The 26,697-nt window shown below is 33.6% G+C and overlaps 1 protein-coding gene across 1 annotated transcript in view; it reads left to right on the top strand.

Annotated features, from left to right (window-relative positions):
- Atrnl1 (attractin like 1) overlaps window positions 1–26,697 on the top strand; it is a 256,496-nt gene that overhangs the window by 8,201 nt on the left and 221,598 nt on the right. The window contains exons 2-5 of the mRNA XM_004631593.1: window positions 4,048–4,131; window positions 5,299–5,412; window positions 20,075–20,203; window positions 21,633–21,841. Of these exons, the coding sequence (XP_004631650.1) occupies window positions 4,048–4,131; window positions 5,299–5,412; window positions 20,075–20,203; window positions 21,633–21,841 (536 nt within the window). The remainder of the gene's footprint in view (window positions 1–4,047; window positions 4,132–5,298; window positions 5,413–20,074; window positions 20,204–21,632; window positions 21,842–26,697) is intronic.

Here is a 26,697-nt window from a genome sequence, read left to right on the forward strand (position 1 = left end):
TCCCGCCGGCGCAGGGTAGCAGGAAGCTCTCCACACACTCACCGGACCTGGGCTAGGACTGGGTCTGGGGGTTCCCGGAAGTCGGCAGGAATTCCTACCCTTTTTTATCTTTTTGAGCTGTAATCTTATATAATTGATTCTAATATTCATATTTAGAGATACAACATAAGTTCATTTCTGGTTTAGTTTTGTTAAATATTTAGGTATGTTGTGATCTTAGTATTAGTCAATTAAATATTTTCTATTTGTTTTTGGTACTTAGAAGTCTGTTGCTTAATTTCTATACATTTGGGGATTTTTAATTTATATTTTTTGTGTAGTAACCATATATGAGGCTGCTACTAATTGCAAGGTTTTTCAAAGCATTGTTGTAACCATCTCTCATGGGATTAAATTGGTTTAGTTTAATACTGATGTTACAGTTATTGCCGTGGCTAAAGAGCAAGTAGCCGTTTTATTTATTTGTTGACAAAGTCTTGTGCTGTAATCCAGGCTGGCACTGAACTTGCTTTGTAGTTTAGGCTGCTGCCCTGGAACTTGAAATCCTCCTGTTTCAGCCTCCTGGGTGCTAGGATCATAGGCATGTGCACCACACTTAGCTGGAAATTTGTTTTTTGTTTTTTGTTTTTTTTTTCATTTTCAGGGCTGACATTTTAAAGACAGTTGTTCTGAAATACAGAGTTCAAAAAGAGAAGGGAATTTGAGCTTCTGAATTGCATCAAAGTTACCGAGGGAGCACTCTCCTTTTTTGAGCACTATCTTTAGTCAGATTTAAATTTTTTTTTCTTATTTAACTCTTCTTATAACTAGCCCTTTTCCTCTTTTCATTTTTATCTACTCTTTGCTGCAGGAGATTTGTATGTCTTTAAACATTACAGAGAACTTTGGCTTTCATATTATATGGTACCTCAAACTGGCTAGATTGAGTCCATGATAGTTTTCTTCCTTTAGCATGTCAGTGATTTTTAGTACAAGCCAACTAATTCCACTCTTGTTATACTCATCTTTGCTTCTATATTTTTCAAATGTTAAGACAAATATTGTATAAGCCTGCTGTATTAGTGGGTGCATGCTCTTCTACATGTATCCCATTTCATTTCACTACAAGTAAAAATCTTACTAATTGTGCTGTTTATGCCATGTATTATTAATGTATTGTTTACCATCCTCAATGTGGCCCTTGCTACCATCTGGCCGGTAGTGATCCATCTCCTAGAATGCCATCCTGAAGACATGTTCCCTAGTACTATCTCAGCTTGGTCAGTGTTCTCTCTAGCAACCAGAAACAAATCCCAAGAATTGAACACATAGAATATATTTGGGAGATTTTGGGACATTAAGAGAAGACTGATCTACCAAAGAGAGGTCAATCAACAAGTATATTACCAAGTCAGGTACACTGTGGGTGACTGGAGGTTAATCCTACAAGGAAGTTCTGAGCAAAACTGCGTGTCAGTGTTACCCATGCAAAGAAGTGTAGAGGATAAAGGTATTTACACTCCTTTGATAAAATTATTTTTTTGGCTAAGAGCTGCCCCAAGAAGATGCTGATTCAGATACTTTTTACTACATGCCTAAGCAACATGGATTTCATCAGGCAGAGGGGAGCAGTTCAACAGGACAGAGTTATTGGCCTTAGGAAGTCACACTGGAGTGTATGTATGTATGGAAAAAAGACTGAGAAGATATGAGTGTAATAATGACAGTATCAGCTGCTACACTCAGATTTCTATTTTCAGTTATGTAAGATAATGCCGATTTGTTTTCTGGAGTAGTTGACTGATGCATTCCTATGAGAACTCTTTTTCTCCATCTTACTGCTGTGTGATGTCAGTATTTTAATTTTAGCCATTCTGTGGAATGCAAAGTAGTATATTACTGTGAGGTTACTTTATGTAACCTTAATGTGTTTGGTCTGGGTCCAATTAGGAAAGAAAATTGTGATTTTAACAGGAAAAGTTTAATGTAAATCAGCATTTTCTGTGACAGAAATTTAAGTAATGTGAAATTGGGTACTAAAAAATAAGGGAAATTCAGAGAATATAGAAATAATAGATATAAGTATGCCTGAGATAAAGAATCTAAGAGCCCCTTCTTTTATGTGCCTGAGACCCAGACTTTGTTGGAAGGGCATGCCTGTAGTTTAATGAATGGCAGAAAACATACGTTCAGCCTACATTCATAGAACTTGTTCAACATCTGACTTCTGAAACTTGCCATGAAAATGTTTTATAAAATCCTGAAGAAAGCTGCTCATGGGCAGGTGTCTCACTGTAGGTATGTACTTTGCTTCAGAATTGCCTGAGAAGTGTTGGGGGAAGTTGTGGTGGCTGGATGCTGCTGGCCTCTGTGTACTGTAGGTATCTGGTACTATCTTTTGTCCTCTTCTCTCCTTAAGGTTAGCAATAGTTTTCTTTGGGCAGTTTCTTTTAAATAGGCATATCTCTACAGAGATAAAGTAGCTCTCAATGCCTGGCTTCTCTTAAATAATTTGCAACTTCTGGATCCATCTTGATAGATTTTATCATTTTGTTACTGATTTTTTTTTTTTTTTGGAACCGGGGATTGAACTCAGACCCTTGCGCTTGTCAGGGAAGTGCTTACTCCACTGAGCCATCTCCCTGGCCCCCTCATTTTGTTACTGAAAAGATGGCTTTAAGTTTTAAAAATTGTTTAGCTAAAGAATGAGGAGTTTCTCTGAAATACCTTATCTAGTATTATTGAAAGTGAAATATCGGGACAAGAAAATGAACTTATTATTTATTCAGTTTTTTCTATCTGTACTGTAGGATTTATCAATTATCATCTCATACAATTTTTGAGGTGTTTAAATGAGGTAGAAAGCTATGTTCTTACCTGACATGTAGAAAATGCTCATTTTTTCATTACATGAATTTGAGAATTTAGGTATTTGTGTTGGTCTTAGAAATTTTTTCCAAGCATAACTTAGTTCTTTACTACCAAAGTTACTTGCAGGGAATATGAAAGACTTACAAGTAACATTAACATGGACTGATTTTTCTGTTGACCCTGATTTAGGTAATGAAATTTTCTGTAATATTTTTAATGCTCTATAGAGAAAATTTATTTTACCTAAAAGTAGTTAATTATTCTAATATTCCTATATATATGTATATAATTACATACAAACATAACAACCAATTATCTATGAAATGCTTGTGTGTACATTTACATATACATATTATATGTACATGCTAAGTAGAGGGATATTTTAACTAACGTGGTCTTTTGCTGATAAAATGGCTGTAGTTAAGAACAAAATGAAGTAGATTTCAACTCTTTAAGTATTGTACGATTATGAAAATCTGAGGGAAATTTAAAAATTTTTTCCTAATAGATAAAACTGAAAATATTAAAACCTTTTGATTTACCATTTTAAAATTGGTTAAATTCCTGGTCTAAATGTAGATTAGACGATAGAAAAAATGATAATAAAAATTGGTAACAACTCTGTGAAGTCTAATGGTAGCAGCTACTTAAATATTCTGATAAATAGAAAACATGTATATAACTAACAATGTATCTTCTCAAAATGGGATGTACATCATTTCATAGATCTGCATCTTTCAAATGCATTTGATCTTTCTTTGGCCTCAACCTAATTTTTTTTTTTTTTTTTTTTTTTTGGCGGAACCAGGGATTGAACTCAGATCCTTGCATTTGCCAGTCAAGCGCTTATCCTATTGAGCCATCTCCCCAGCCCCTCAACCTAATTTTTGTGCAAATAAAGTTTAGCTTAATCTACTTTGCATCAATCTTGAAGTTTTCAGTACAATGTTCACTTTTTCAGTGGCTTTTTCAATTGTGTAGATTGAAATGACCATGGTATGTAAATAAATCTAAAGTAAGTTTCTTTTACTTTAGAGAAAAATAGGGCAATTTCAAACTTTGGGGTTGTAAATGTGTCCTTCATTTTGGAAATTACTATTTATCATTTCTTTGGCTTAATGATTTAAAAAAAATTTCTCATACTCTGTATCTTTAAGTTACTTTAAGGTAATTACTTTCATGATTCTTCTTTTCTAGATTAACAGAACCTTCTGGATATTTGACAGATGGTCCAATTAACTATAAGTATAAAACTAAATGTACATGGCTAATTGAAGGCTAGTAAGTATACAGTTTAACTTGAATTAATTTTATGGTATAATTATAAAGATAACCATTTTAATGCTAAGATATTAATAAATATAATGACTTTATATAGTTTATTTAATTGTTTATTATTGGAAAATATTCATAATATAACTTTGAGGGGTTTATAACTTCTATGCATCACATTTACATAAATTACAGTAACTCTTCAGCTTGTGATAATAGCTTAATTTATGTATTTTATTTTTGAATTATGTTATTATGGTATTAAATAAGCATATGTTGGGTTTTTGAAAATATCATGTGGAATTTGAAAACTCTGTAATAATATTCTATGTCAATTTAAGCCATTGATTTATCTATTCAGCATTTTGGCTCTAAGGGTTAAATAGAACATTTTGAAAAAGAAAGAGTTAATTATCCTTTTAGGGTGTTTATATAATTAGGATTTGAAACTGAATTTGCCTATTTATATTATGTGTAAATGAATTGTTATGAATACTTTTTAAATTAAATTTCAATTTGTAAATTGCTTATTTGGGAAAGCTGTTACTTCTCTGTGTGTACCTGTAGTCTCAGTTGTTAGATAATATATCACATTAAGACATTTTAATTAAAGTTGAAGAACTTAGTGCCTCCATTTAAAGCGTTTGTAGAAATGAGAATAAGTGTTTCTTGAATGTTGTATTTTAAACTTTATTTATCTGTAGTTTGTTACAATGGAATGCACCCATTTTTGTAAACAGTTCAAGAAGGTTTTAGTTATGCATATAACCTATGTGACCTCTATCTCAGTAAAGACATAGAACATTTTCTGTTTATAAAATTTTTGGAAAATGATGATACATGTGAATGGCCTGTTAATAGACTTTGTTTTTTTTTTTTCAAAGTTTTATTGATAAACAGATAGCAATGAGACAGTTTCAAATCAAATCGGAAGTACAGTTTCAACAAATAATACACTGCATATATTCTTCTTAGTGGTTAATTAATAGACTTTGAAAGTTGCACGCCATTTTTATAAGTCATGTGTGATGGGTTATTAATCTTTTAGTCTGGTGTTTTAAGGATTTATAGAAAAATTACATATAAAATCGATTTTTGAAAAACACTGTCTAAAAGTTCTTCAGACTGTGTTTTGTATGTTATATGCTAATTAAAATATATTTTAATTTTTTTCAGTCCAAATGCAGTGTTAAGATTAAGATTCAATCATTTTGCTACAGAATGTAGCTGGGATCATATGTATGTGTATGATGGAGATTCAATATATGCACCTTTAATAGCTGTACTTAGGTGAGTATTTTATTTAATAAACTTACAGTCAGTTGTAGGAAGGTAAATGCCTGTATAATTTGTTAATTTGAATTGTCTGTACTTAAATATTATTTAGATATTAATGACTAAGTTTCAAAGATTATTATAATGTTCATCGCATACTAGTACTTTCAATTTAAGTATATATTCAATAATATATACTGATTTACATTGACTTATACTCTATTCAGACTATAGATTTCTTTCTATTCTTTATTCTCACTGTGTTTATTCTTTTAAAATAGTTTGAGTATATTTTTAGAACTATGGATTTGGGTAGATGATGAAGTGACTTCTAACCGAGCCTTTTTTTTTGTGGCACTTGGAATTAAATCTAGGCCTTGTACAATTGCAGCAATCACTCTTATTATTGAGCTACAGCCTAGTTGCAGAAATGAATAGACAAATATATGTATTTTTATCATTGTCTTTTTATTTTAGTGAAATGATGAAATTTTAAGTTTTACAAAATGGTTTAAATTATGCTCTGTGTATTTCTTCAATAAAGAAGGTACTTCTATCAGTTCTCAAAATGTGAGAGTTGTGGTTGCTTGAAGGTATTTTTTTTTTTTTTTTCTTGGTGGAACCGGGGATTGAACTCAGGCCCTTGTGCTTGACTGACAAGTGCTTATTCTACTGAGCTATCTCCCCGGCCCCAAGGTATTTTATTGTTAATAGTCAAGTAAAGTACTAATTTTAAAACTAGTATTTTGGCTATTAGTTTATAAATCCTTTCAATATATGTATATAGAGATTAATGTAAAAGTTTTATGACTAGGAGAAAAAATCTATTAGACATAGGAAAACATATGAAGACATAGTATAGATATCAGCCCCAGTCTCTATCTCTTGATTTAAAAGACTGTGCTGTTTGTATTTCACTTTGTTAAGAATGCGTCATTAACCAGACATTGGTTATGTCTTCCTTTATTTTTGCAGTATCTCTTTCTTATTATTATTGAAAGTTCAAGGACAGTTAACAGGTTATTGTTTTCATAAAATTTATTTACTTATTTTCCTTTTATTTTATTTTGAAGAGTAAAAACAAAAGCAAAAACAAATAGTAGAAATGAAGACAGAAACAGAGCAATATATCGAAGTTCATATGTTACAGATTTTCGAACCAAGAATAACTAACAATGGTTATTATATTATCTATTTTTATCATCACATCTGTTGCTCAGATTAACAGAAAAGTTATGCAAGATTGGACAAATAATTACTAGTACTTCCTTTCAAGAAACATTAATTTTTTCTATTTTCTTGTTTTTTAAAAAAAATTATTTTATTTTGAAGAGTACAAACAGAAGCAAAAACAAACAGAAAGAAAAGAAATAGAGTAACATACAATAATACATGTTATAGATTTTCAAAACAGGAATAGGTAATTAACAATGATTGTTATATTATCTAATTTTTAACATCAATTTTTTTTTTTTTTTTTTTTTTTTTTTTTTTTTTTTTTTTTTTTTTTTTTTTTTTTTTTTTTTTTTTTTTTTGTGGAACCAGGGATTAAACTCAGGCCCTTGCGCTTGCCAGGGAAGCACTTATTCCACTGAGCCATCTCCCCAGCCCCTATTTTTAAGTCTCTCTCTCTCTCTCTTTTTTTTTTGTGGAACTGGGGATTGAACTCAGGCCCTTGCGCTTGTCAGGCAAGCACTTATTCAACTGAGCCATCTCTCCGGCATTTATCATCAAATTTGTTGCTCAGATTAATGGATATAGTTATGCAAGATTGGGGAAATAATTAAATATTGGTGCTTACTTTCAAGAAATCTTAATTTTTTTCCATATCTTTTTTTGTTTTATTTAAAGAGAGTATAGTTGATTTGTTTATCATAGCCATTGTTTCTCAGAGGAGATGGTATCTCAGTGTTGTTTTAATTTTCATTTTTCACATGGCCCGTGCTGTGGAACATTTTTTCATGTATTTATTTGCCACTTGTATTTATTCCTCTGAGAAATGCATATTCATCTCACCTAAGCAGGTGCTTTAATCTGCTGAGCTAGCTGGCTGTCCCCAGCACCCTTTGTTAAACAGGCTATCTTTCTTTCAGTGAACATGTTTGACCCATTGTCAAAGATAAGATGAGTAAGTGTGTTTGTCGTTGTATTTGCATCTTCTAATCTGTTCCATTGATTCTTGGGTCTGTTTTTTTGCCAGTTCCATGCTAATTTTATCACAGTAGCTTTGTAGTATAATTTCAAGTCAAGGATTGTAATACCTCCTGCCTTGCCTTTGGTCCCTAATATTGTCTTTGCTATTCTAGATCTTTTCTGGTTTCAAATAAATTTTAAGAATGTTTTCTTTAGATCTGTGAGGTATGTTGATGGTATTTTGATAGGGATTGCATTAAATCTGTATGACCATTTTGGGAATATGGCCATTTTCACAATATTGGTTTTTCCTATCCAGGAGCAAGGATTATCTTTTCGTTTTCTGAAATCCTCTTTAATATCTTTTTTAGAGGTTGTAATTTTTGTTGTATAGATCTTTTACTGCCTTTGTTAGATTAATTCCTAAGTATTTCATTTTTGGGGGATATTATTGTGAAGGATTTTTTTTTTTTTTTTGCCACTCAGGATGCCTTCATTGCAGGTCTGGTTTGGCTTGAGGTTGAGGGGATGGAACCACAGCATCCTGAGCCTGATTGCTTCATTTCAGCAGGAACTTAAACACCTGAGCTAATGGGCAGGCCCCCAGGGGGATGTCATTGTGAAGGGTATTGTTTCTCTAAAATCTCTCTCAGTGGGTTTGTTATCTGTGTAGAGGAGTGCTATTTGATTTTTGGGTGTTGACTTTGTATCTTGCTATGCTACTGAATTTGTTTATTAATTCTAAGAGCTTTATGGTGGAGTTTTTTTTTTTTTTTTGTCTTTCAAGTACTGTATCATGTCATCTGTAAATAATGACAGTTAACTTCTTCTTTACCTTTTCTTATTCCTCTTAGTTCTCTCTCTTGTCTAATGGCTTTAGCTAGTGATTCCAGAACTATATTGAATAGGAGTGGTGATAGAGGATATCCTTGTTTTGTACCTGATTTGAGAGTAAAGGCTTTCAGTTTTTCTAAATTTAGAGTTATGTTGGCTGTTGGTTTGTCATAGATGGCTTTTATGAGGTTGAGGTTTAGGTCATCTATTCCAGTTTTCTGTAGAGCTTTGATCATGAGTGAGTGTTGGACTTTGTCAAAAGCCTTTTCTGCATCAATTGAGATGATCATGTGGATTTTGCTTTTGGCTGTTTGGTATAGTGTATTACATTTATAGATTTGAGTATGTTGAACCATCCTTGCATCCCTGGGATGAATTTTACCTGGTCGTGGTATATAATCTTCTTGAAGATTTGTTATATTCTGTTTGCTAGTATTTTATTTTTTTTATTAGTACTGTGATTGAATTCACGACCCTGTGCTTGCCCAGCCGATGCTTATTCTATTGTGTTAACTCAATAGCCCATACTAGTATTTTATTGAGGATTTTTGCATCTATGTTTATGAGGGATATTGGAATGTAGTTTTCTTTTTTTGGTTGGTATAATACTTGCCTCCAGGAATAACTTTGGGAGTATTGCTTCCTTTTCAATTTCATTGAAGAGTTTGAGGTATATTGGGATTAAATCTTATCTAAATTTCCTGTAGAATTCAGCTGTAAATCCATCAGGACCTGGGCTTTTCTTTATTGTTAACTTTTTTTTCTTTTTAATTACATTTTCAATTTCTTTGGCTGCTGTTGGGTTATTTAGAGTCTTTGTATCTTCTTGATTCAGTTTTGGCAATTTGTACCTATCTAGGAATCTGTCCATTTCTTCTGTGTGTTTGATACTGTGAAAGTAAAGATTTTTGAAATAGCTATTGATGATCTTCTGAATTTCCACACACCTGTAGTAATTTCTCCCTTTTCATTCCTTATCGCTTGAATTTGAGTCTTTCTTTCCTCTTTTGAGGAGGTTGGCTAGCGGTTTATCAATTTTATTTAGTCTTTCAAAGATCCAGCTTTTTGATTCATTAATTCTTTGTATTTTTTTGGTCTCAATTGCATTAATTTCTACTCTAATCTTTATAATTTTCTCCTATGTTTTGGCTTGGTTTATTCTTTTTCTAGAAGCTTGAGGTGCAGCATTAGGGTATTTATTTGTTCTCACTCTATTTTCCTAATGTGTAAGTTCACCACTATAAATTTTCCCGTGAGAACTGCTGTCATTGCATACCACAAATTTCGGTAAGTTGTGTTTTACTTTTCATTGGGTTGTAGATATTGTTTAATTTCTTCTTTAATTTCATCTGTAACACATTGGTTTCTGAAGAGGGTGTTATTTAATTTCCATGCATTTATGGGGTTTTTCTTTTGTTGTTAATTTCCAATTTCATTGCACTGTGGTCAAATAATATGCATGGGATAATTTTTGTTTTCTTGCATATACTTAAGTGTCTATGTGGTCTATTTTAGAAAACGTCCCATGTACAGCTGAAAAGAACATGTATTCAGATGTGGTTTTGTGGAACACTCTATATATGTTTACTAAGTCCATTTTTTTCAAAGGTTTGGTTCAGTTCTTCTATCTCTTTGCTAAGGGTTGTTAAGGTCCCCTGTTAAGATTATGATATTGATTATTAGATTTTTCATGTTCTTTAAAATTTGTCAGATAGTTGGGGCTCCCATGTTAAATGCATACGTATTTATGACTATTTCTTCCTCTTGAATTTTTCCCCTAGGCAGTATATAGTGACCATCTTTATTTTGTTTGATCATTCTTGGTTTGAAGTTCAGATTGTCTGAGAACAGAATAGCTACCCCTGCTTTTTTTCCTGAGATCCTGGAGCATATAGTATTATTTTCAATCCTTTGACTTTCATCCTATAAATTTCTTTGTCAGTTGAATGTGTTTCTTGTATTCAGCATATTGTTGGATTTTGTTTCGTAATCCACTCTGCCAGTCTATTTCTTTTAATTGGTGAATTGAGTCCATTTACAGTGGTGGTTATAATTGGCGTGTATTGACTTATGTTTGTCATGTTATTTTCCTGCTCTTGGTTCCCTACTTTTCTCCTGTGTTTAATAGTTTTCCATGTTTTGTGGGTTTTTCTGTCGTCGTTCTTGGAATTGTGGGTCTTTTAATTCCTTTCTAGGATATCTTTTTTAGTACTCTGTGTAGGGTTAGTTTGGTCTTCATGAACTTCTTTAGTTATTCTTTGTCATGGAAGTATTTCTCTTCTCCATTAAACTTGGAAGAGTTTTACAGGGTATATCAGTTTGGGTGGAATATGTTTTCTTGTAGGATTTGAAGTACTTTGCTCCATGCTCTTCTTGACTTGATGGTTTGTGAGGAGAAATCTGCTGTTATTCTGATGGGTTTTCTTTTATTCATTTTTTAATAATTTTATTGAGAAGCAAATAGCAATGAGACAGTTTCAAATCCAATTAGTAGGACAGTTTAGATAATTAATACATTGTATGTTGTTGTCTTGGTGGTTATTCATTGTACAAGATGCGGACATGATATCCTGTCCACAAACACTATTAGAACAAATCTTTCTATTCATTGAATTAAGAGAAAGTAGTTATATATCTATCCTAACTATTTTGATTATACCAATACAAAATAGTCCTTCATTTGTATCCCCTTTTTCTTGTTTAGTTTTGTCAGAGAAGGGTATTCCATTGTCATTTAAATATTGTAGGTGTGTGAATTCAGCAAAATATTTGCGTTTTCTTTTAAATGTGATTTTTTTCTCTAGTGGCTTTTAATATGTTGTTCTTGTGCTGAATTTCTGGGATCTTGATTATTATATGTCTGGCTGTAGTTTTAATTGGGTTGATATTATTTGGAGTTGTATATGCCTTGGTTATCTGAATGTCAGATTGTTTCCCATGTTTAGGAAGTTTCTGCTATTACTTCTGCACATATTCTCTTTATGTTATTTGTCTTGCCTCCTTCTTTCTCACTGATGCTTATTAGTCTTACATTGTCCATCTCTGCATTGTCTTCAGCTATTGAATTATTATTTCTTTGATCCTAGTTGTTTTTAAGAGATCTTTTCTTACCTTTTCTCCAGCTGCAACAGTGTCTTCAAGGTCTGAAAGTCTGTCTTCACTTTCATTCAAATGGCTTTGCTAACTTTTAATGGAGTTTTTAATTTCTTGTGTATCTCTTTGAATCTGCTTCATGCTTTCTATTTCTTTCCTATATTGCTCATTTAAGGTTTCCAAAATTTTTCTCTTTGCCTCTATTTTTTTAAATCAGTGTCTTCTTCTTTTAAATGTATTGAGTACAGTGTCTATAAGGGTCTCACTACACAGATTGGACTTGTAGTGATCCTTCCTGTCTTTCAGCCTCCCAGGCACTGGGATTACAGGTGCACACCACCACACCCAGTCTCAGTTGCTATCTCAGTGCACTCTGGGGGTGGGGCCAGTATGGCAGGCAGACCTGGGATTGAACTCCCAGCCCCTGCATCTGACTATGCATGTGCTTCAATACACTGAGCTATCTGGCCGGCCCTTATTATCGTCTTCTTTAAAATGGTTAGTAATTCTTTTATTGTAGTTATAATTTTTTTTTTACTTGAGAAATTATTTCTGATCTGATTTCCTCTCTACTCTTCTGCAGTTGTTTCTTTACTTTACTTGCTATTATTTCAGACATTTCAGGTGTGTGGCTTCTAATTTCTTCTATGCTGATTTCTCCTGTGTTTGTTCTGGGTAGACTTGGGGCCAGAGAATATGTTTTGCTTCATCTTTTTGTCATTTTCTATTTCAGAGAGAACTGTTTATTTTGATTTCTATGATACCTTTTTTTGTGAAAGTTTGATAGTAGGTAGATGTATCACTGCAGTCAGAGTTTCTCTGTAAAGAGTCTGTTTTTTAGGTATCTCTCCTGCCTCAGAGATTCTTATTTTATGTGTGTTCCAAGATTTTGCCTTCTTTATTGATTGAGAGTGAGATACTGGTTTCTGTTTGGCACTGTCCTTTGTTCTTCAGTGTATGGCTTTGGTGTTTACCCAAAGCCATTACTTTGGTCTATTACTCAAGCACCTCCTGATATTAATACCCAAGGGAAAACATGTTAATGCAGATACAATTTCCTACTTACAGTAGTACAGTTAGCAATAAAAATAATATCTAGTGACATTTAGAAACTGACAAACTTTTGTAACTAATGGGTTTTTACTTTAGACCATAAGAGCAAACATTATAGTTGTGTAACAAAGCAGATCTCTCTCTCTCTCTTTTTTTTTGAGAACCAAATATCAATGAGACACTTTCTTTTTTTTAAATATTCTTTATTATTTATTTATTTATTTGTGTGTGTGTGTGTGTGTGTGTGTGGCCAGCTCAGCCCACCAGGGGGGGGGGGCTGGCTGGCATGTGGTGCTGGGGATTAGAACCGTGGTCCCTGTGCTTTGCTAAGCTTGTTCTAAGTAGGTGCTTTAGACCACTGAGCCATCTCACCAGCCCCATATGAGACACTTTCTAAGGATTAACAGGACATTTTTAATAATTAATACATTGCACATTGTTATCTTCTCAGCGGTCATTCACAGCACAAGAAGCAGCCAGGACATCCCATCCAAACACTACTACTACAAATCCTTCCTCTCACTGAACCAAGCGAAAATAGCCGTACATCTATCCTAACCATTCTGTATGTACAAATAGAAAATGGTCCTTCCTCTGTATCCCTCCTTTCCAGTTCAGTCCTGTCAGAGATGGGTATTCTATTGGCATCTAAATATTATAGGTGCTTGAATTCAGCAAAACAATTCAACACAGTCTCATAGTTCATAATAGCAGTAGGTTATCTGGAGAAGTTGTTGACTATAGCCTTTTACAGCTCAGCATATTAATATGGCTTTACTTTATATATCTCGTTTTTATACTTTTCTGCTGGATGGTTAAGACCAAGTTAAAGCAAGATCTATAAAACAAGAAATGTAACTTTTGTATCTGATAAGATCAGTCAAGTTCCCTCAGGATTTATCCTGTAACCCTGTACTGCACTTTGTAGATCCTTTGTCAGTGTCAGCCATGTGGATGAGTCACGGCCAGTGCTTGACCAGTTTGCTTTCTGTGAAAGCCTGAGAGAAAGTTTTCTCTCCATGTGACTCTCCTTGGGCACACTATACATCATCTATCACATTCCTCTGTGGCTCCATAATCTCGTTGATCAGAAAATTTGGGACACAACTGAGTTATATGATGTTACAGTATGGGTTCTCCTATGTCCTGAGTTTTCACTGACCTTGAAAGGCTAGGGCCAAAATGTTGGCAGACCTTGCAGCCTTTCCTTTTCTCCGATTTTTGATCTGAAAACTCAGGTTGTTAACCCTCCAGAAGAGAAGCTTATTATTACCCTGCAACATATGCAGTTCAGTTTACCCTAAGTATCTGTCTAAATATTGAACATCTTAGGCATAATGTGGAACAGGTATCTTCCATCAAGTATTGATGCGTTGAAATTTAAGTCCTTACAGAATATGAAGAAAAAAATTTAAAAAATAGGAATAAACACATATTTTTACACAGAACTTTAGAAATCTAATGATATACAGCATTGTAGCAGGACAGTCCTGTGACATTCTTTTTCTTTTTCTTGTGTCTTTTTTTCCCACTTATTACCCATTTAAAAAAAGAAAAAAACAAAAAACAAAAAAACCCAAAAACACCCTTTTACTTGTGAGGCAGCATGGTAATAATTGGAATGTCATGACAAGAAGTATGTATTTAGAAGACCAGAATGACAGGCATTCTAAGGGTGACCCTTCCGTTACACATTGCTATCTTCAGTGCAGTTGCTTGGTTCACAGGTATCAGCATATATAGTTAGTCAGGTTGAGAATCCTACCAATTAACTGCTAGTTTCAGAAACCTGCTGATGTTTCTCAGGATCATTGCCTTGCCCATCTTGTGCATACAAGTGTATGGCTTTGTCCCTGTCCTGTTTCCCAGCTTTTCTCCTTGCCCACTCCTTGTTGTCCAGTCCTCAAGTTCTCGCTTTCCTTTTTGTTGTGTTATACCTTTCTATTTGTATTTCTTCTTTTGATTTCTTATACGATAGTATAGGGAGACTATACGATATTTACACATGTGGGTCTGGTTTATTTCACTTATAACAAAACTGATCTTAAATTTGAAAATTGTATTTAAATTAGTTCCTTTGAGTTTTATCTACTTACCTTCATGCACCTCCCCTTCATGGAGTCTTCCAGGCAGACTAGGTCACCCTAGTTAGCTGTTGCCACCTCTGTGCTGCGAGGATGTTCCTGGAGGTCTGGGCCTTTTGTTTGGACTTGGCTGGGCCCAGCAGTACACCTCAGGTCACCAGGTTTAGATCTTCTAAACTTGAACTTGACTGGCAGGACCTGGCTTAGATCTGGTAGCTGTGTTTGGCTCCTTCCCGCTGAACTCAGTCCACGTGGGCCCACTATGCCCTGCTGGCTGCTGGTCCCGCGGTTCCTTTCCAGTAGGCCCACTGAGGTGGAGTCTATTTTATTTTTTCTTTGTATTATTTATGTTGCAAATACTGAATCAGGAATGTGAACTATTTTTTTTTGTGGACAAATATGTAAGGCTATGACTATTTCTAACTGAACTCTTATTTCTTTGAAATAGTATTTTAATCACTTATTCTATGATATTTCTATTGCTGAAAATACTTTCAGAAGTTTTTTTTTTGTTATTTGAACATTATAAAAAGGATGGTTTTAGGTGGTACTGTATCTAAGGACAGAAGATAAAAAATGAAATAGAAGCTTGTGAACTATCATGTTATAACATAATTCACCATGCCAACCAGATAAAATCCTGGCTCCACACATTTATGTTTAGGAATTTAAACATAAACTTTGGTACTATTACTCATTTTATGTTCCTGTGAACTGACCATCATTTACATGTGTGCCTTTTCACTCATTTTTTTAGTAGTCTTACAACTTTGAGTTAATTATATACTGATTCATTAACATTCTTACCAATTTTTTCTTGTTTCGTAATGGAGTCTTTTACAATTATCTGGATGACTTTAGTATGTGTCTGTGAAGATAGCAGTAGTGAATTTTCGTTAGCAAATGTCCTTGTTATCTATCCTGAGAGAGATAGAAAACTCGTGTATTAAATACCTCTTGATGCTAAGTGTTTTGCAGGGCAGTTTAATCTGCTGTGCCGGCTTTAGCCACCCATGGTACACAAGTGATGTCCCATCAGATGGCCTGAACTACCAGTGGTACATGCATAACCATCTCATTGAGTAGCATGGGATAGTTCCACTGGGTGGTTCAAGCAGTCTAATGGGGTAGTCGTGCCTATATAACCCTATCATGAACACATGAAATGTCTTCTAATCCTCACAAAGATCTTGTGAAAGTGTTATTATCTCCATTTTACAGTTGAGAAAATTGAGACTCAAATAAATTTGGTTCTAACAGGTAATACAACTAAGATTAGAATTTCAACCTCAATCTCTTCATTTAAAGGTCTATATACTGTTTTAGCTTTACTTTTCTATGAATGAAATTCTAATTATGTTTGAATTATATCAGTTGTATAAATGTTTATTAGTCAACAAGCTTGCTCTTGCTCACTCTCTCTCCCTCTCCCTCTCCCCTTTTTTTTGTGGTACTAGGGATTGAACTCAAGGCTTTCTGTGTGCTAGGCAAGTACTCTAGGAATGAACTATATCCTAAAATCTCAACAAGCACTTGAGAATCAGGTCAAGGCCAGAGACCATATATGCATATAGGATATAGTAAGAAATAAGGTATAAGTCCCTGGAATGAGTTCAGACATCAATTATCTGGAGCTGGTTCAAGCTTCCCATTACCTGGAGTTGTCCTTCCTGTGAAGGACACAGTCCCCTTCACAGGTTGTCATTACTTCAGACACTAGTTACAAGTTTTGGGGGTTTCTACCTTCACTTACTACAAAGCATCTTACTATAAATTTGGGAGTGTCTCACTCTCCCTAAATTTTGCTAGCTTGCTAGAATTGATTCATGGCACTTGGTAACGCGCTTTACTTCTGATTATAGTTTTATTGTGAACAATAGACACCAGCCAAATAAAGGAGCTTAAAAAGAGGCATAGAAAGATCACAAATGCAACACTTTGTCTCATCAGGATGTGGTACCCACCCAGAATATCAATTTATATCAGAATATCAGTTTACAACCAGGAAGCTTACTTCAAGTGTCAGGTGTTGAGAGCTTTTATTGAGGTTTCATTATGTATGCTTGATTTGTTGAATTATTGGTCATGAAACATGAGTTTGAACTCAAATCTTCAGCCCTGCAGTCTTTCTTCTTCAGAAGTCTGGGTGACAGCAAGTGATTCCAAACTTTTAATCACATAGTTGGCCTTGCTAGTGTGGCTGTCTCCCATCTTGAAAAGATTTTTTTTTAAAAACAACTATTGATTACCTAGCAGCCAACTATGAGTTACCTTATTGGCATAAGTTTTCAGAGACACTTTATCATTGGGGGAATTCTAAGGATTGAAAGGCTACATTCTAAGAAAGGGTAAAGGCGAGCTAGACTCTTTATACATAATAGTCATCTACTTGCATAGCATAGCAAGTAGATGAAGACAGGTTTTTCACACGTATTATTATAATCTGGTTATGAAAGAGGGTTATGTAATTTCAGAGGAAGTAACTGATCCTTCATGGTAAATTTTATCATGAGTAGAATGACAGGCAAAGTATAGGACCCCCAGATAGGGTTCTCTAGATAGAGAAAACCTATAGATACTATAGTATATTTACTACCAGCCATTTAGGTCCATATGTTCAGATTCATTTGATTGATGCTGATCAAATCGAAGGAGGCTTCTTATATTGACAACAAGAATTACTTAAAGATATACCTGAGGAGATAGAGGGTTCTCATTATCCAAATTACCACTTCCTGTATACACATATGTTAAGTTATTTTATAGACAACAAACAGTGTAGGAAGAGAATACAATGAGATGTCCAGGCTTGTTTCATTCTTTCTTGGACTCGGCCATCTCCTTTCTGTCCATGTGGACATGAATCTGGACTCTGACCTTTTGGTGTCACTATTGGCATATCCTGTTCATTCACCTGAATTGAGGAGCAGTAGGGGTATCAGTTCTTGCCTGAGGCCTGAGAAAATTGGGAGAAGTTGCTTGTCTCTGAAGGAACAATCTGGAGGTAAATAATTCCATTTTGCCATGGCAATTATATAGTGATATTAAAACTATTGTACTATTTTTATTATTTTTTAGATAGAGTCTTGCTATGTAGTTCAAGCTGTCCATGAACTCAGTATCTTGCCATATATTGCACTAATCTTCTTGCCTTAGCCTCCCAAGTGCTGGGATTACAGGCATGAATCACCATGGCTGGCAAGACCATTGTATTTTAGGATAATAGTAAGTACTTTTGAGTACATTGATCATAGGACATATGAAGGGACACAGAGAAAATAAGCAATGAGTTGATGTTATTGATTGCTCAAGAGAAATCAATAACATCTACTCACTGCTTATTGTGTGCTAATATTGTACAAGAGTTTTTTCATATCACTTCATTTAATTCTCACAGTGACGGTTTTGATAGATAGTATTAGTAGATTTTTACAAATGGAAGGCTAAGGCACAAAAAGTTACTTTGAGAGAGCCACCTTTGACTACCTGGGAAGTGATAGAATCAGAATATGAAACATATATTTATCAACTTTTTCCAAAGGTCACTGTAATAGTGTTTCCATTGCACAAAGAAATTGAACCTTATCTTGTAGAAAAGATTTAAGTCTTTTTTGAAGTATGTGGAGAATGATTTGTAACGGTGGAAAAAATTGTTTTCTTATGCTTGATATTGCACTTGGAATAGTCATATAGAGAGTGATTTGAGAGCTAAAAGGAAATGATCCTGCGAGGAGTAGATGGGAGCCTGAGCTGTGCATCGTCAGCTCGATCCAGATTCACGTGTTAGGATGATTCATAACCTGAAGTATCATCTTTCAGAGGATCTGACTTAAGCAAATTCCTTTCTTCCCCTCCTAGTTTTTGGGGTTCCAATTCCAAGTGAGGCACCTGAATTCCCCTTTTTGTTTCCCTAGTTCTGTAAAACTTTTGAGATCTATTCTCCCAAAGCCCTCAGGTTTCTTAGCTGTTCAAACCTCATACAGTTTACGCTCATGAGGGATGTTGCCTCACTGCTGTGCTAACCTTACACATCAGCTCTCTAATAGCTTTAAGATGATTTTTGTGTATGTTTGTTTTTATATAGTTATTATACTGCATGGCTTGTATGACATTTGGGTTGGTCCAAATCGCTGGTATGTTATCTAATAATGGCAGTGCCTTATTTTTTGTTTATTTCTTTTAAAGCAAGCAAACAAATCTGTTTTTTTCTATTTCAAAGAGAACTAAAATGCTAGCTATATCTATTATAGAAACCTGAGAATATGGATGTAATATTAATGACTAACACATTAAATTGAATTGATTACATTTTTTATTTGAAAAAGAAATTATTTCACTGTATGTCATTTGTCAAGTATAATTTGAATGAGGCAGTTGAATTCCTAGTGGTGTCTAAACATAAATAAACTTGGTATAAAGGAATTAAAAATGTAAATTATGTTCTTTTTTCTTTTTTCTTTCTGTATCTTAGGGAAGGGTCTGCAGGGTGTTCAGGGTCTCACTACTATATCGGACTCCTAGTGATTCTCCTGTTTACAGCCTCCCAAGAGCTGGGATTACAGGTGCGCGCCACCACGCCCAGTCTCAGTCCCTGTCTCAGTATGCCCTGGGGGCTGGGCCAGCACAGCATGCCTGGGGATTGAATCCTTGGCCCCTGTTCCTGCTTGCAGGCATTTTAATCGGCTGAGTTATTTGGCCAGCCCTATGTTATTTTTTCATTTGCATCTTCTTTTGTTTCTCCTTTTTTTGTTTACAAATTTAGAGAGAATAGTATGGTTTCACTAAATGAAGACATGTAAGTTTTTTCAAAGAATAGGTACAAGTTACCTACAATGTGTACTTTTTTATGTTTATAATTACCCTGCAACCCAAATTAATGTTTATGTTTGTGTGTGTGCCTATAGACCTAGATGAATAATATTTTCTTTTGGAATAGTTATATATTAGTATAATTTGCATAAATATTCTAAATTTTAAAGAAGCACAAAAAGCATGCATTTTAAAATTACCTTGAAACATTTAGATTTTAGTGTATTGACAGTGTACAAATTTAAAGTTTCATTGTACTCATGTAGTTGGTATGGAGTGTTCACTGGAATTTGCCATCGTTGGGAACAAAGTAAAGTTATAGGGTCAGTTATTTAAAGTAGCATGGTAGCATGGAGTGAAGCTTTATATGTGATTTAAGTAAAAGAACATACTATAGTATTCTGGCAGAATGGGTAATAGGATAAAAAGGAAAAATTGGACATTGTTGTCTAATTGGTGATAAAAGGAGAGTGACATGAGACTAGATATGTGTTGGCAGTGGTAGTAGAATTATCAGGTAGAAAAGGGTAAGGATTGTTTTTAGATTTAGTATTCTACTTATCTTTTTTAATGTTCATGTTTAATGATTGTGATATTTTTGAATATTTTTATGTGATTAACACTCATGTATACATTGGATGTATACAATGTTAAATTTTGCTCTCTTTTAGTGGTTTGATAGTTCCTGAAGTAAGGGGTAATGAAACTGTGCCTGAAGTTGTTACAACATCTGGCTATGCACTGTTACACTTTTTTAGTGATGCTGCATATAATCTAACTGGTTTCAACATTTTCTATTCGTAAGTAGTTTTTAAAAAAAACATCTTGTAATAGAGTTGTATACCTTGATTTAAAAGAATTAACTGGTGGCTTACTATATAAATATCCTATATAATAATGGATTTTTGTAACCTAAAAGTTTATTCTTTGTTTTTATTAATGTTTTATAAATTCAACATGTGTTAAGTTCAAATGTGTTAAATTTCAAAATGTATAAGGTCCATTAAATGCCAAAAAATCTTTAATATACCACAAACTGTTATCTAAGAATTTGTTAATCTAGTTTAAAATCTTAGAATGTTATTTTAGTAAGCTAAGTTTGGATGAAAATTTTTTACAAAATTTAAAATCATTTATTGGCCAACTCTCAAGTAAAACAACATAATTTGTGTAATTTTGCTGATAGCAGCAGGTGCATGGAGTTGCAAAGCTCTTCAGTTGCCTTTCTGTACTCTACGGTATTTTACTTGAATTTGAAGGAGGGGATGGGAACTCAACTTTGGTAGTTCTTTATTTCTGGGACCGTCCTGGATGCTATGTATACATTATAGCGTGTAAGTCCTTTACATCAATTCTGTGAATGGATATGTTTCCCACTTTATAATTAAAAGCTCAGAAATTACAGATTGTGTCTATGCACTGTCCTCTCTAAAATAAAAAAAAAACTAATTTTCATTGAGAATCTATTATGTGTTTGACATTTTATATAAATTTTTATATATGGAAGACTAGCGGTAAAGTGATGTAACCATGGATGTTTTCAGATACTTTCATAGGACTAACCACAGCTAAATTCTGCTCATTAATTTTTTTCCTTTCTTCATGAAGTTGGAAGTTGATAAGTAAATAATTTTTCAACAGGTTTGAAATACTCTGAGTATCTGTGGGTCAGCTATTTATTATAGGATTTTTTTATCTTTTATCTTATTTTTTATCTTATGTATCTAAGTATATATGGGAAGGAGAATAGTATATAGAACAAAATCAGTTGAAGAAGTTTAAATAAAATGTTACAAACTTCCCTTTCTTTAGAAGAGTATGTAGATGGTAGGTTCTTCACAAATTAGGTAACTAAGTTGTATCATTGCTTTTGTTTTCATGTATTCATGAAATTATTTTCTGTAGAATATATATTCAAGACCTTTGTACTTATGTCTTTACAAATGTTTTGCTTAGAAATGTACAGGTCCTGCATATGTTGCATGTGTAGTTCTTGGATGTTTGAAGTTTTGTATAGCAAAATCATTTTACTGAACTAAGACTAATTGCAAATGCATACTAACTGAAGCACATGAAAGTAAAATGATACAGAATTGAGAAATGAAGTGATATTGTAATTGTATTAGTAAGCATATAAGAAGCAGTATACAAATTATAAAATTTACAGCATGTCAACCAGTTTTTTCCCAATTGTCCTGAACTTGAATATATGTGACTTTTATTTTACAGAATCAATTCTTGTCCTAATAATTGCTCTGGTCATGGGAAGTGTACAACTAGTATCTCTGTTCCAAGTCAAGTTTATTGTGAATGTGATAAATACTGGAAGGGTGAAGCTTGTGATATTCCTTACTGTAAAGCTAACTGTGGCAGTCCAGATCATGGTTACTGTGACCTAACAGGAGAAAAACTGTGTGTTTGCAATGACAGTTGGCAAGGTAAGCATGTGGAATAAAATAGTTTTGAAACATTTATTCATATAGCTACTAATTCTACTTTCATTTGTTTCAGTGTGCACACTTATCCCATATGTTTGTTTTCATTTTTAGAATGTTCAAGTTAACAACATGTTAATAATCTTCATTCGTACAAATAGGATGGCATTGTCTTGACCTCATACTATACTGAGGATTAAATGTTTGATTTCAAAATTTTATGTGATGTGAAATCATTATGGTGTTCTGTATTTTTTTGGTAGAATGTATAAAGATTTGATGACATTACTGTATTTAACATGTGGTGCATCCAAATTTGATTTATAGTGGGTAACATAAATATTGTATTACAGAAATGAATGCTTATCTCCAGAGGTACATTATATTAAACATACTCCTTAGGAAAGACTGACCTCTTGTGGCTATTTTAAGGAGCCAAAGACTATTTCAAAAAATGCTTAAAAGGTGAATGTTTTTTAGCTGCTTATTGTAAAAATAAGGTTTTTAGAAAGAATTCTAAGCTATTTTTATAAATATCTACAAAATCAACTTTAGACCTTACTGGAGAATTTTGCTTTACTTAAGCATCTGGGCATAAAAATAATAAATTTTGTCATTGTAGAATTAAACTGATAGGCATGGTTACCAATACACTTATATAACCAGACCTTACTTTTTGCTAATCATATTTACATATTAAAAGGCTTTCTTTTTTCAGTGTATTAATTCTGTTCATTAGAGGGAATTTTGATTCACTAATTAGACTGCCTTAAGGTACCATAAATATGATTAATTAAAACACAATGTAGAAATAGTAGCAGTGCTTCCTAAATAAAAACCAAAGTAATATGCAATTCATGTAGCATATTCATCACTCTTATGGTGACATTTTACAAGCAGTGTTACTAGTTTTGAATACTTTTCTTAGGTAAGTTATTTTTTAGTTTCGTATAAGTTATGGTATTTTAAGTCCAAGTTACATAGTTAAAGAATATTAGATATACTGGCCACACAAAGTTTCAGTGATTTCTTATTAAATTGATTTTGGTTTCTTATCATGATTATGACAGATAAAAATTGCTAAGTGTTCTTTAATTATGGGAATGTATTTATTGGGCTTTAATCATTGCTGACTTTTTCCCCTCTAAAATGTGCTTGAGATTTTTCTCGATTTCAGTCTTGAAACCAAAATAATTTTCTTTTGTATACAGAAAATGGTACACCAATATTAATTTAAACTAAAACCTGAGAAATAGAATGTGTAGCTCATATATATTATGTTTTCAAACTGGTCTTCAAGTACAGTCTCATTTAAATGGTCTTAGAAGCAAAAGAAGAGTATATTGGTACGATTCCCTATAAACATCTCTGTCCTTCTGTTCTTTACTTCTATTAGTCTTTCTTTGAATTATTTTTCTGAGAATTTTGTAATATATACCTAGTTCAAAATACTACCTTTTTCAAGCTTTTTCTTCTTGTTTTCATATTCTGTTATTTTCATCATTAGTGCCTCAAATCATAAAACCTCTTAAACACGATAAATCTGTAAGTAAATGAAAATTGGGAAGCAAAGATTGGGTCTGTTCACTTTGAAAACAAAGTTGTAATCTTAGTCAAAGAAAAAAATGTATATGAAATCAGAATAATGCGAAAGTGCTATATAAATGATGAAATATCAGAATTCAGACTATTTTCATCCTATACTCAAATTTTGTACTACTATTGAATCTTAATAACTAAGGAATTGACCAGTAGATGTGAATACTTTGAAGGTAGGTTTGGTAGAATGCAGTTTTCAAGTCAGTGTGTGATAGTTCACTTGAAATGCAAACCCAGTGCTGCTTCCGAATTTAAGGAATTAAAGCTAAAGGTAAGTAGCATTATGATAAAAAATCATTAAATGGAAATGATGTTTTTATTTCAAATATATAGAGTGGGAGAAATCAATGAAGCCAAATGTCATATATAGTCATGTGCTGCTTAACAGTTCTGGGAAATGTGTTGTTCGGCAGTTTTATACTTTCACAGATTAAAACAGATAAAACATCACTAGGTGATATAATCTTATGGGACTGTGTTTTTGTATGTGGTCTGTTGACAGAAAAGCATTAGATTGTGCATGATAGTAATTGGAATGTACAGTCTATAGTTTTTCTAGTAGTTTCTTTCATTCACCAATATGTACTTAGATTTCTTCCATATCATTTTATGGTTCAATAGCTAGTTTCCTTTTAGAATTGGATAATACTTCACTGTATAGATGTGCCACAATTCATTTATCCATTCACCTGCTGAACAACTTTTTGGTTGCTGCTGCTATTTTTCATTTAATAAAATTTATTTAAGTCACCTGAAAAAAAGGGCAACATGAAAAGCAGTGATTTCTTTTTTATCTGTTTGAGCAAAGCTAGAGGGTTGAAACTCTTGTCTGCTGTACCTTTCCTCTATCCTCCTTGTCCTGTTTAGGACTTGTTTTTAAAATAGTACTTCACACCAAGTCCTTTATGGTGGTCTGAGAAAGTAACAAGGAACCAAGAAAACAATAAACATATATACAGGAATCAAGAAAACAATAAACATTTTTATATACATCTATAAACAAAGCTTTTCAGACTCTGTCCCATTTTTAACTCAATGTAACTTTTTTCCTTTTGGCTTTTATACATTTAACAATTCTTTGACCTTGGGGATTATAAGGAATTTCTGTGATAAGGGAAGTATGAAAAGTTTTATAAAACTTTTAGAAAACAGCTTAAATACTTTCTGTAAGTAAATTATCTATCTGGTTGTTTCTTGCTTACACCAGGGCCAGGCAATGCAGTATGAGTTCTAATATGCATAATAAAGAGAAGCTGACTTCTTCTCTTCAATAAACTGTTGTTTTAATTTGAAAAGGTTTAGTAGTAGATATCATAAGAAAGATTTCTCCTTCATATTCACTATTAGTACTTACCAAATGTACAAATACACTTTGGCTGGTAATATCACTCCTTTCTACAATTAGACCTATGGTACCTTTTGGAATAGTGCTGAAAACTCCAGTTTTCATTTTGTAAACTCCACAAGCCTTGCAGCAAAAGCTGATTTTCTGCAGCCATCAGATCTAAAGCTGGCTTCTACTTTTGGGAGTTGCATGGAAAAGATCTGACCCTGTGTTTGATTGAAATTCTGCCTGGCCAATGGAAACTGTGGGTATCCCTTATTGTTTATCTCTGGGCCTCTGCATGATAGGCCTATTCTCCAGTTTCCCTGATATTGCAAGGTTTGGCCATTTTTGTCAAATTTGGAGTGGTATTCATTAGCCCAGTGTTAAAGCAGTGATTCTTTTCTTTTCTTTTCTTTTCTTTTCTTTTCTTTTCTTTTCTTTTCTTTTCTTTTTTTTTTCTTTCTTTCTTTCTTTCTTTCTTTCTTTCTTTCTTTCTTTCTTTTTTTTTGTATTTTAGGGAAGGGTCTACAGGGTGTTCAGGGTCTCACTACCAGATTGGACTTGTAGTGATCTGCCTGTTTACAGCCTCCCAAGCTGGGATTACAGGCGCGTGACAACATGCCCAGTCTCAGCGCACCCAAGGGGCAAGGCCGGCATGGCAGGCCCAGGGATAGAACCCCAGGCCCCTGTGCTTGCTTGCTAAATCCAGTGAGCTATTTGGCCAGCCCAATACAGTGATTTCTTATTTTTTTGATTTATTTTAGTTTATTCCATGATAAAAATTAATAACCCACAGTGACAGTTCTTGCATAACAGTGCCCAGAAGCAGATATTAAAAATATCAACCTATAGACACAGGATCATCGAGTTGTTACTGAAATGAAATCCGAGCTTGGATTTTAAGAGTTCTATTCTTATCAATAATTAGAAAATAGTATGTATCAACAGATATGTTCCCTAATTGATTTCTTAAACAAGGGCATGATTGAGAGCTTTCTTCTTCTTATTGCTTGTCTATTTGTTTTGTTGTTTTGAGACAGGGTCTTGCTAAGTAGTTTGGGCTCCCTTGAACTCATATTTATAGCCTCATCTCAAACTTCAGGTGATTTTCCTGTCTCAGCCTCCCTGAGTCCTTGGAGTACAGTTGTCACCACCATTCCTGGCTTGAATAAGGACTTTTAAAATGATGTAGCAAACAAAATACTAATAAATTGAACAATAATTTTCAAAGTGAACTCCAAGGTATGGCATTCACCCACACAATCCCTTAGAATAACTCCAGGATTCTCTCTTCCATGTAACTTTCCAGATCTCTGGGGTGTTTGGCTGAAAGCATCAGGAGTAGTTCTGACTTACTTGTGCAGAAAAAGAAATTATTGGAAAGTATAATAGAGACCACTATCACTCATTATTCTTTCTTTCCTTCCGTTTGGAAGTAGAATTCATTGAATTTTAGCACAGCACATGGCCTTATGCTACCTACCAAATCTGCCATCCTACCTTGCAGCTAGTATGGTTATGATACTACTAAATTTAGGTCAGCAGGATATGATGGAAGTGCTGTATGCAAGTATTAGATCACTCACATCTTTTTCACTGGCTGGCAAATGGCAACAACTATATAACCAATAGCACTGGATACTCCCTCTCTAGATTGTTTCCTGAGGGAGAAATTAATTTTTACTTCCTTTTTGCAACTTATTTTTGATGCTTTTAACCTGTTTCTTACCTAATACAAAAGGATATTGAATAGCTCAGAAGTGAGATAGTAGGCCTGGCAAAACCAGTTGTGCAAAAAGGAAGGCAAAAGACTAGTTCCATAGCAAAGATGAAGCTATAGAGAAGTTTGATTAAAATACTCCTGTCACTGCCACTGGACCTCAGGATACAAGTAATGGCATTTTTTTTTCAAATTTTATTTTATTTATTTATT

The sequence above is a fragment of the Octodon degus genome, unplaced genomic scaffold, assembly GCF_000260255.1.
Source record: "Octodon degus isolate 3935 unplaced genomic scaffold, OctDeg1.0 scaffold00042, whole genome shotgun sequence".
In the NCBI taxonomy this organism is placed as follows: Eukaryota; Metazoa; Chordata; class Mammalia; order Rodentia; family Octodontidae; genus Octodon; species Octodon degus.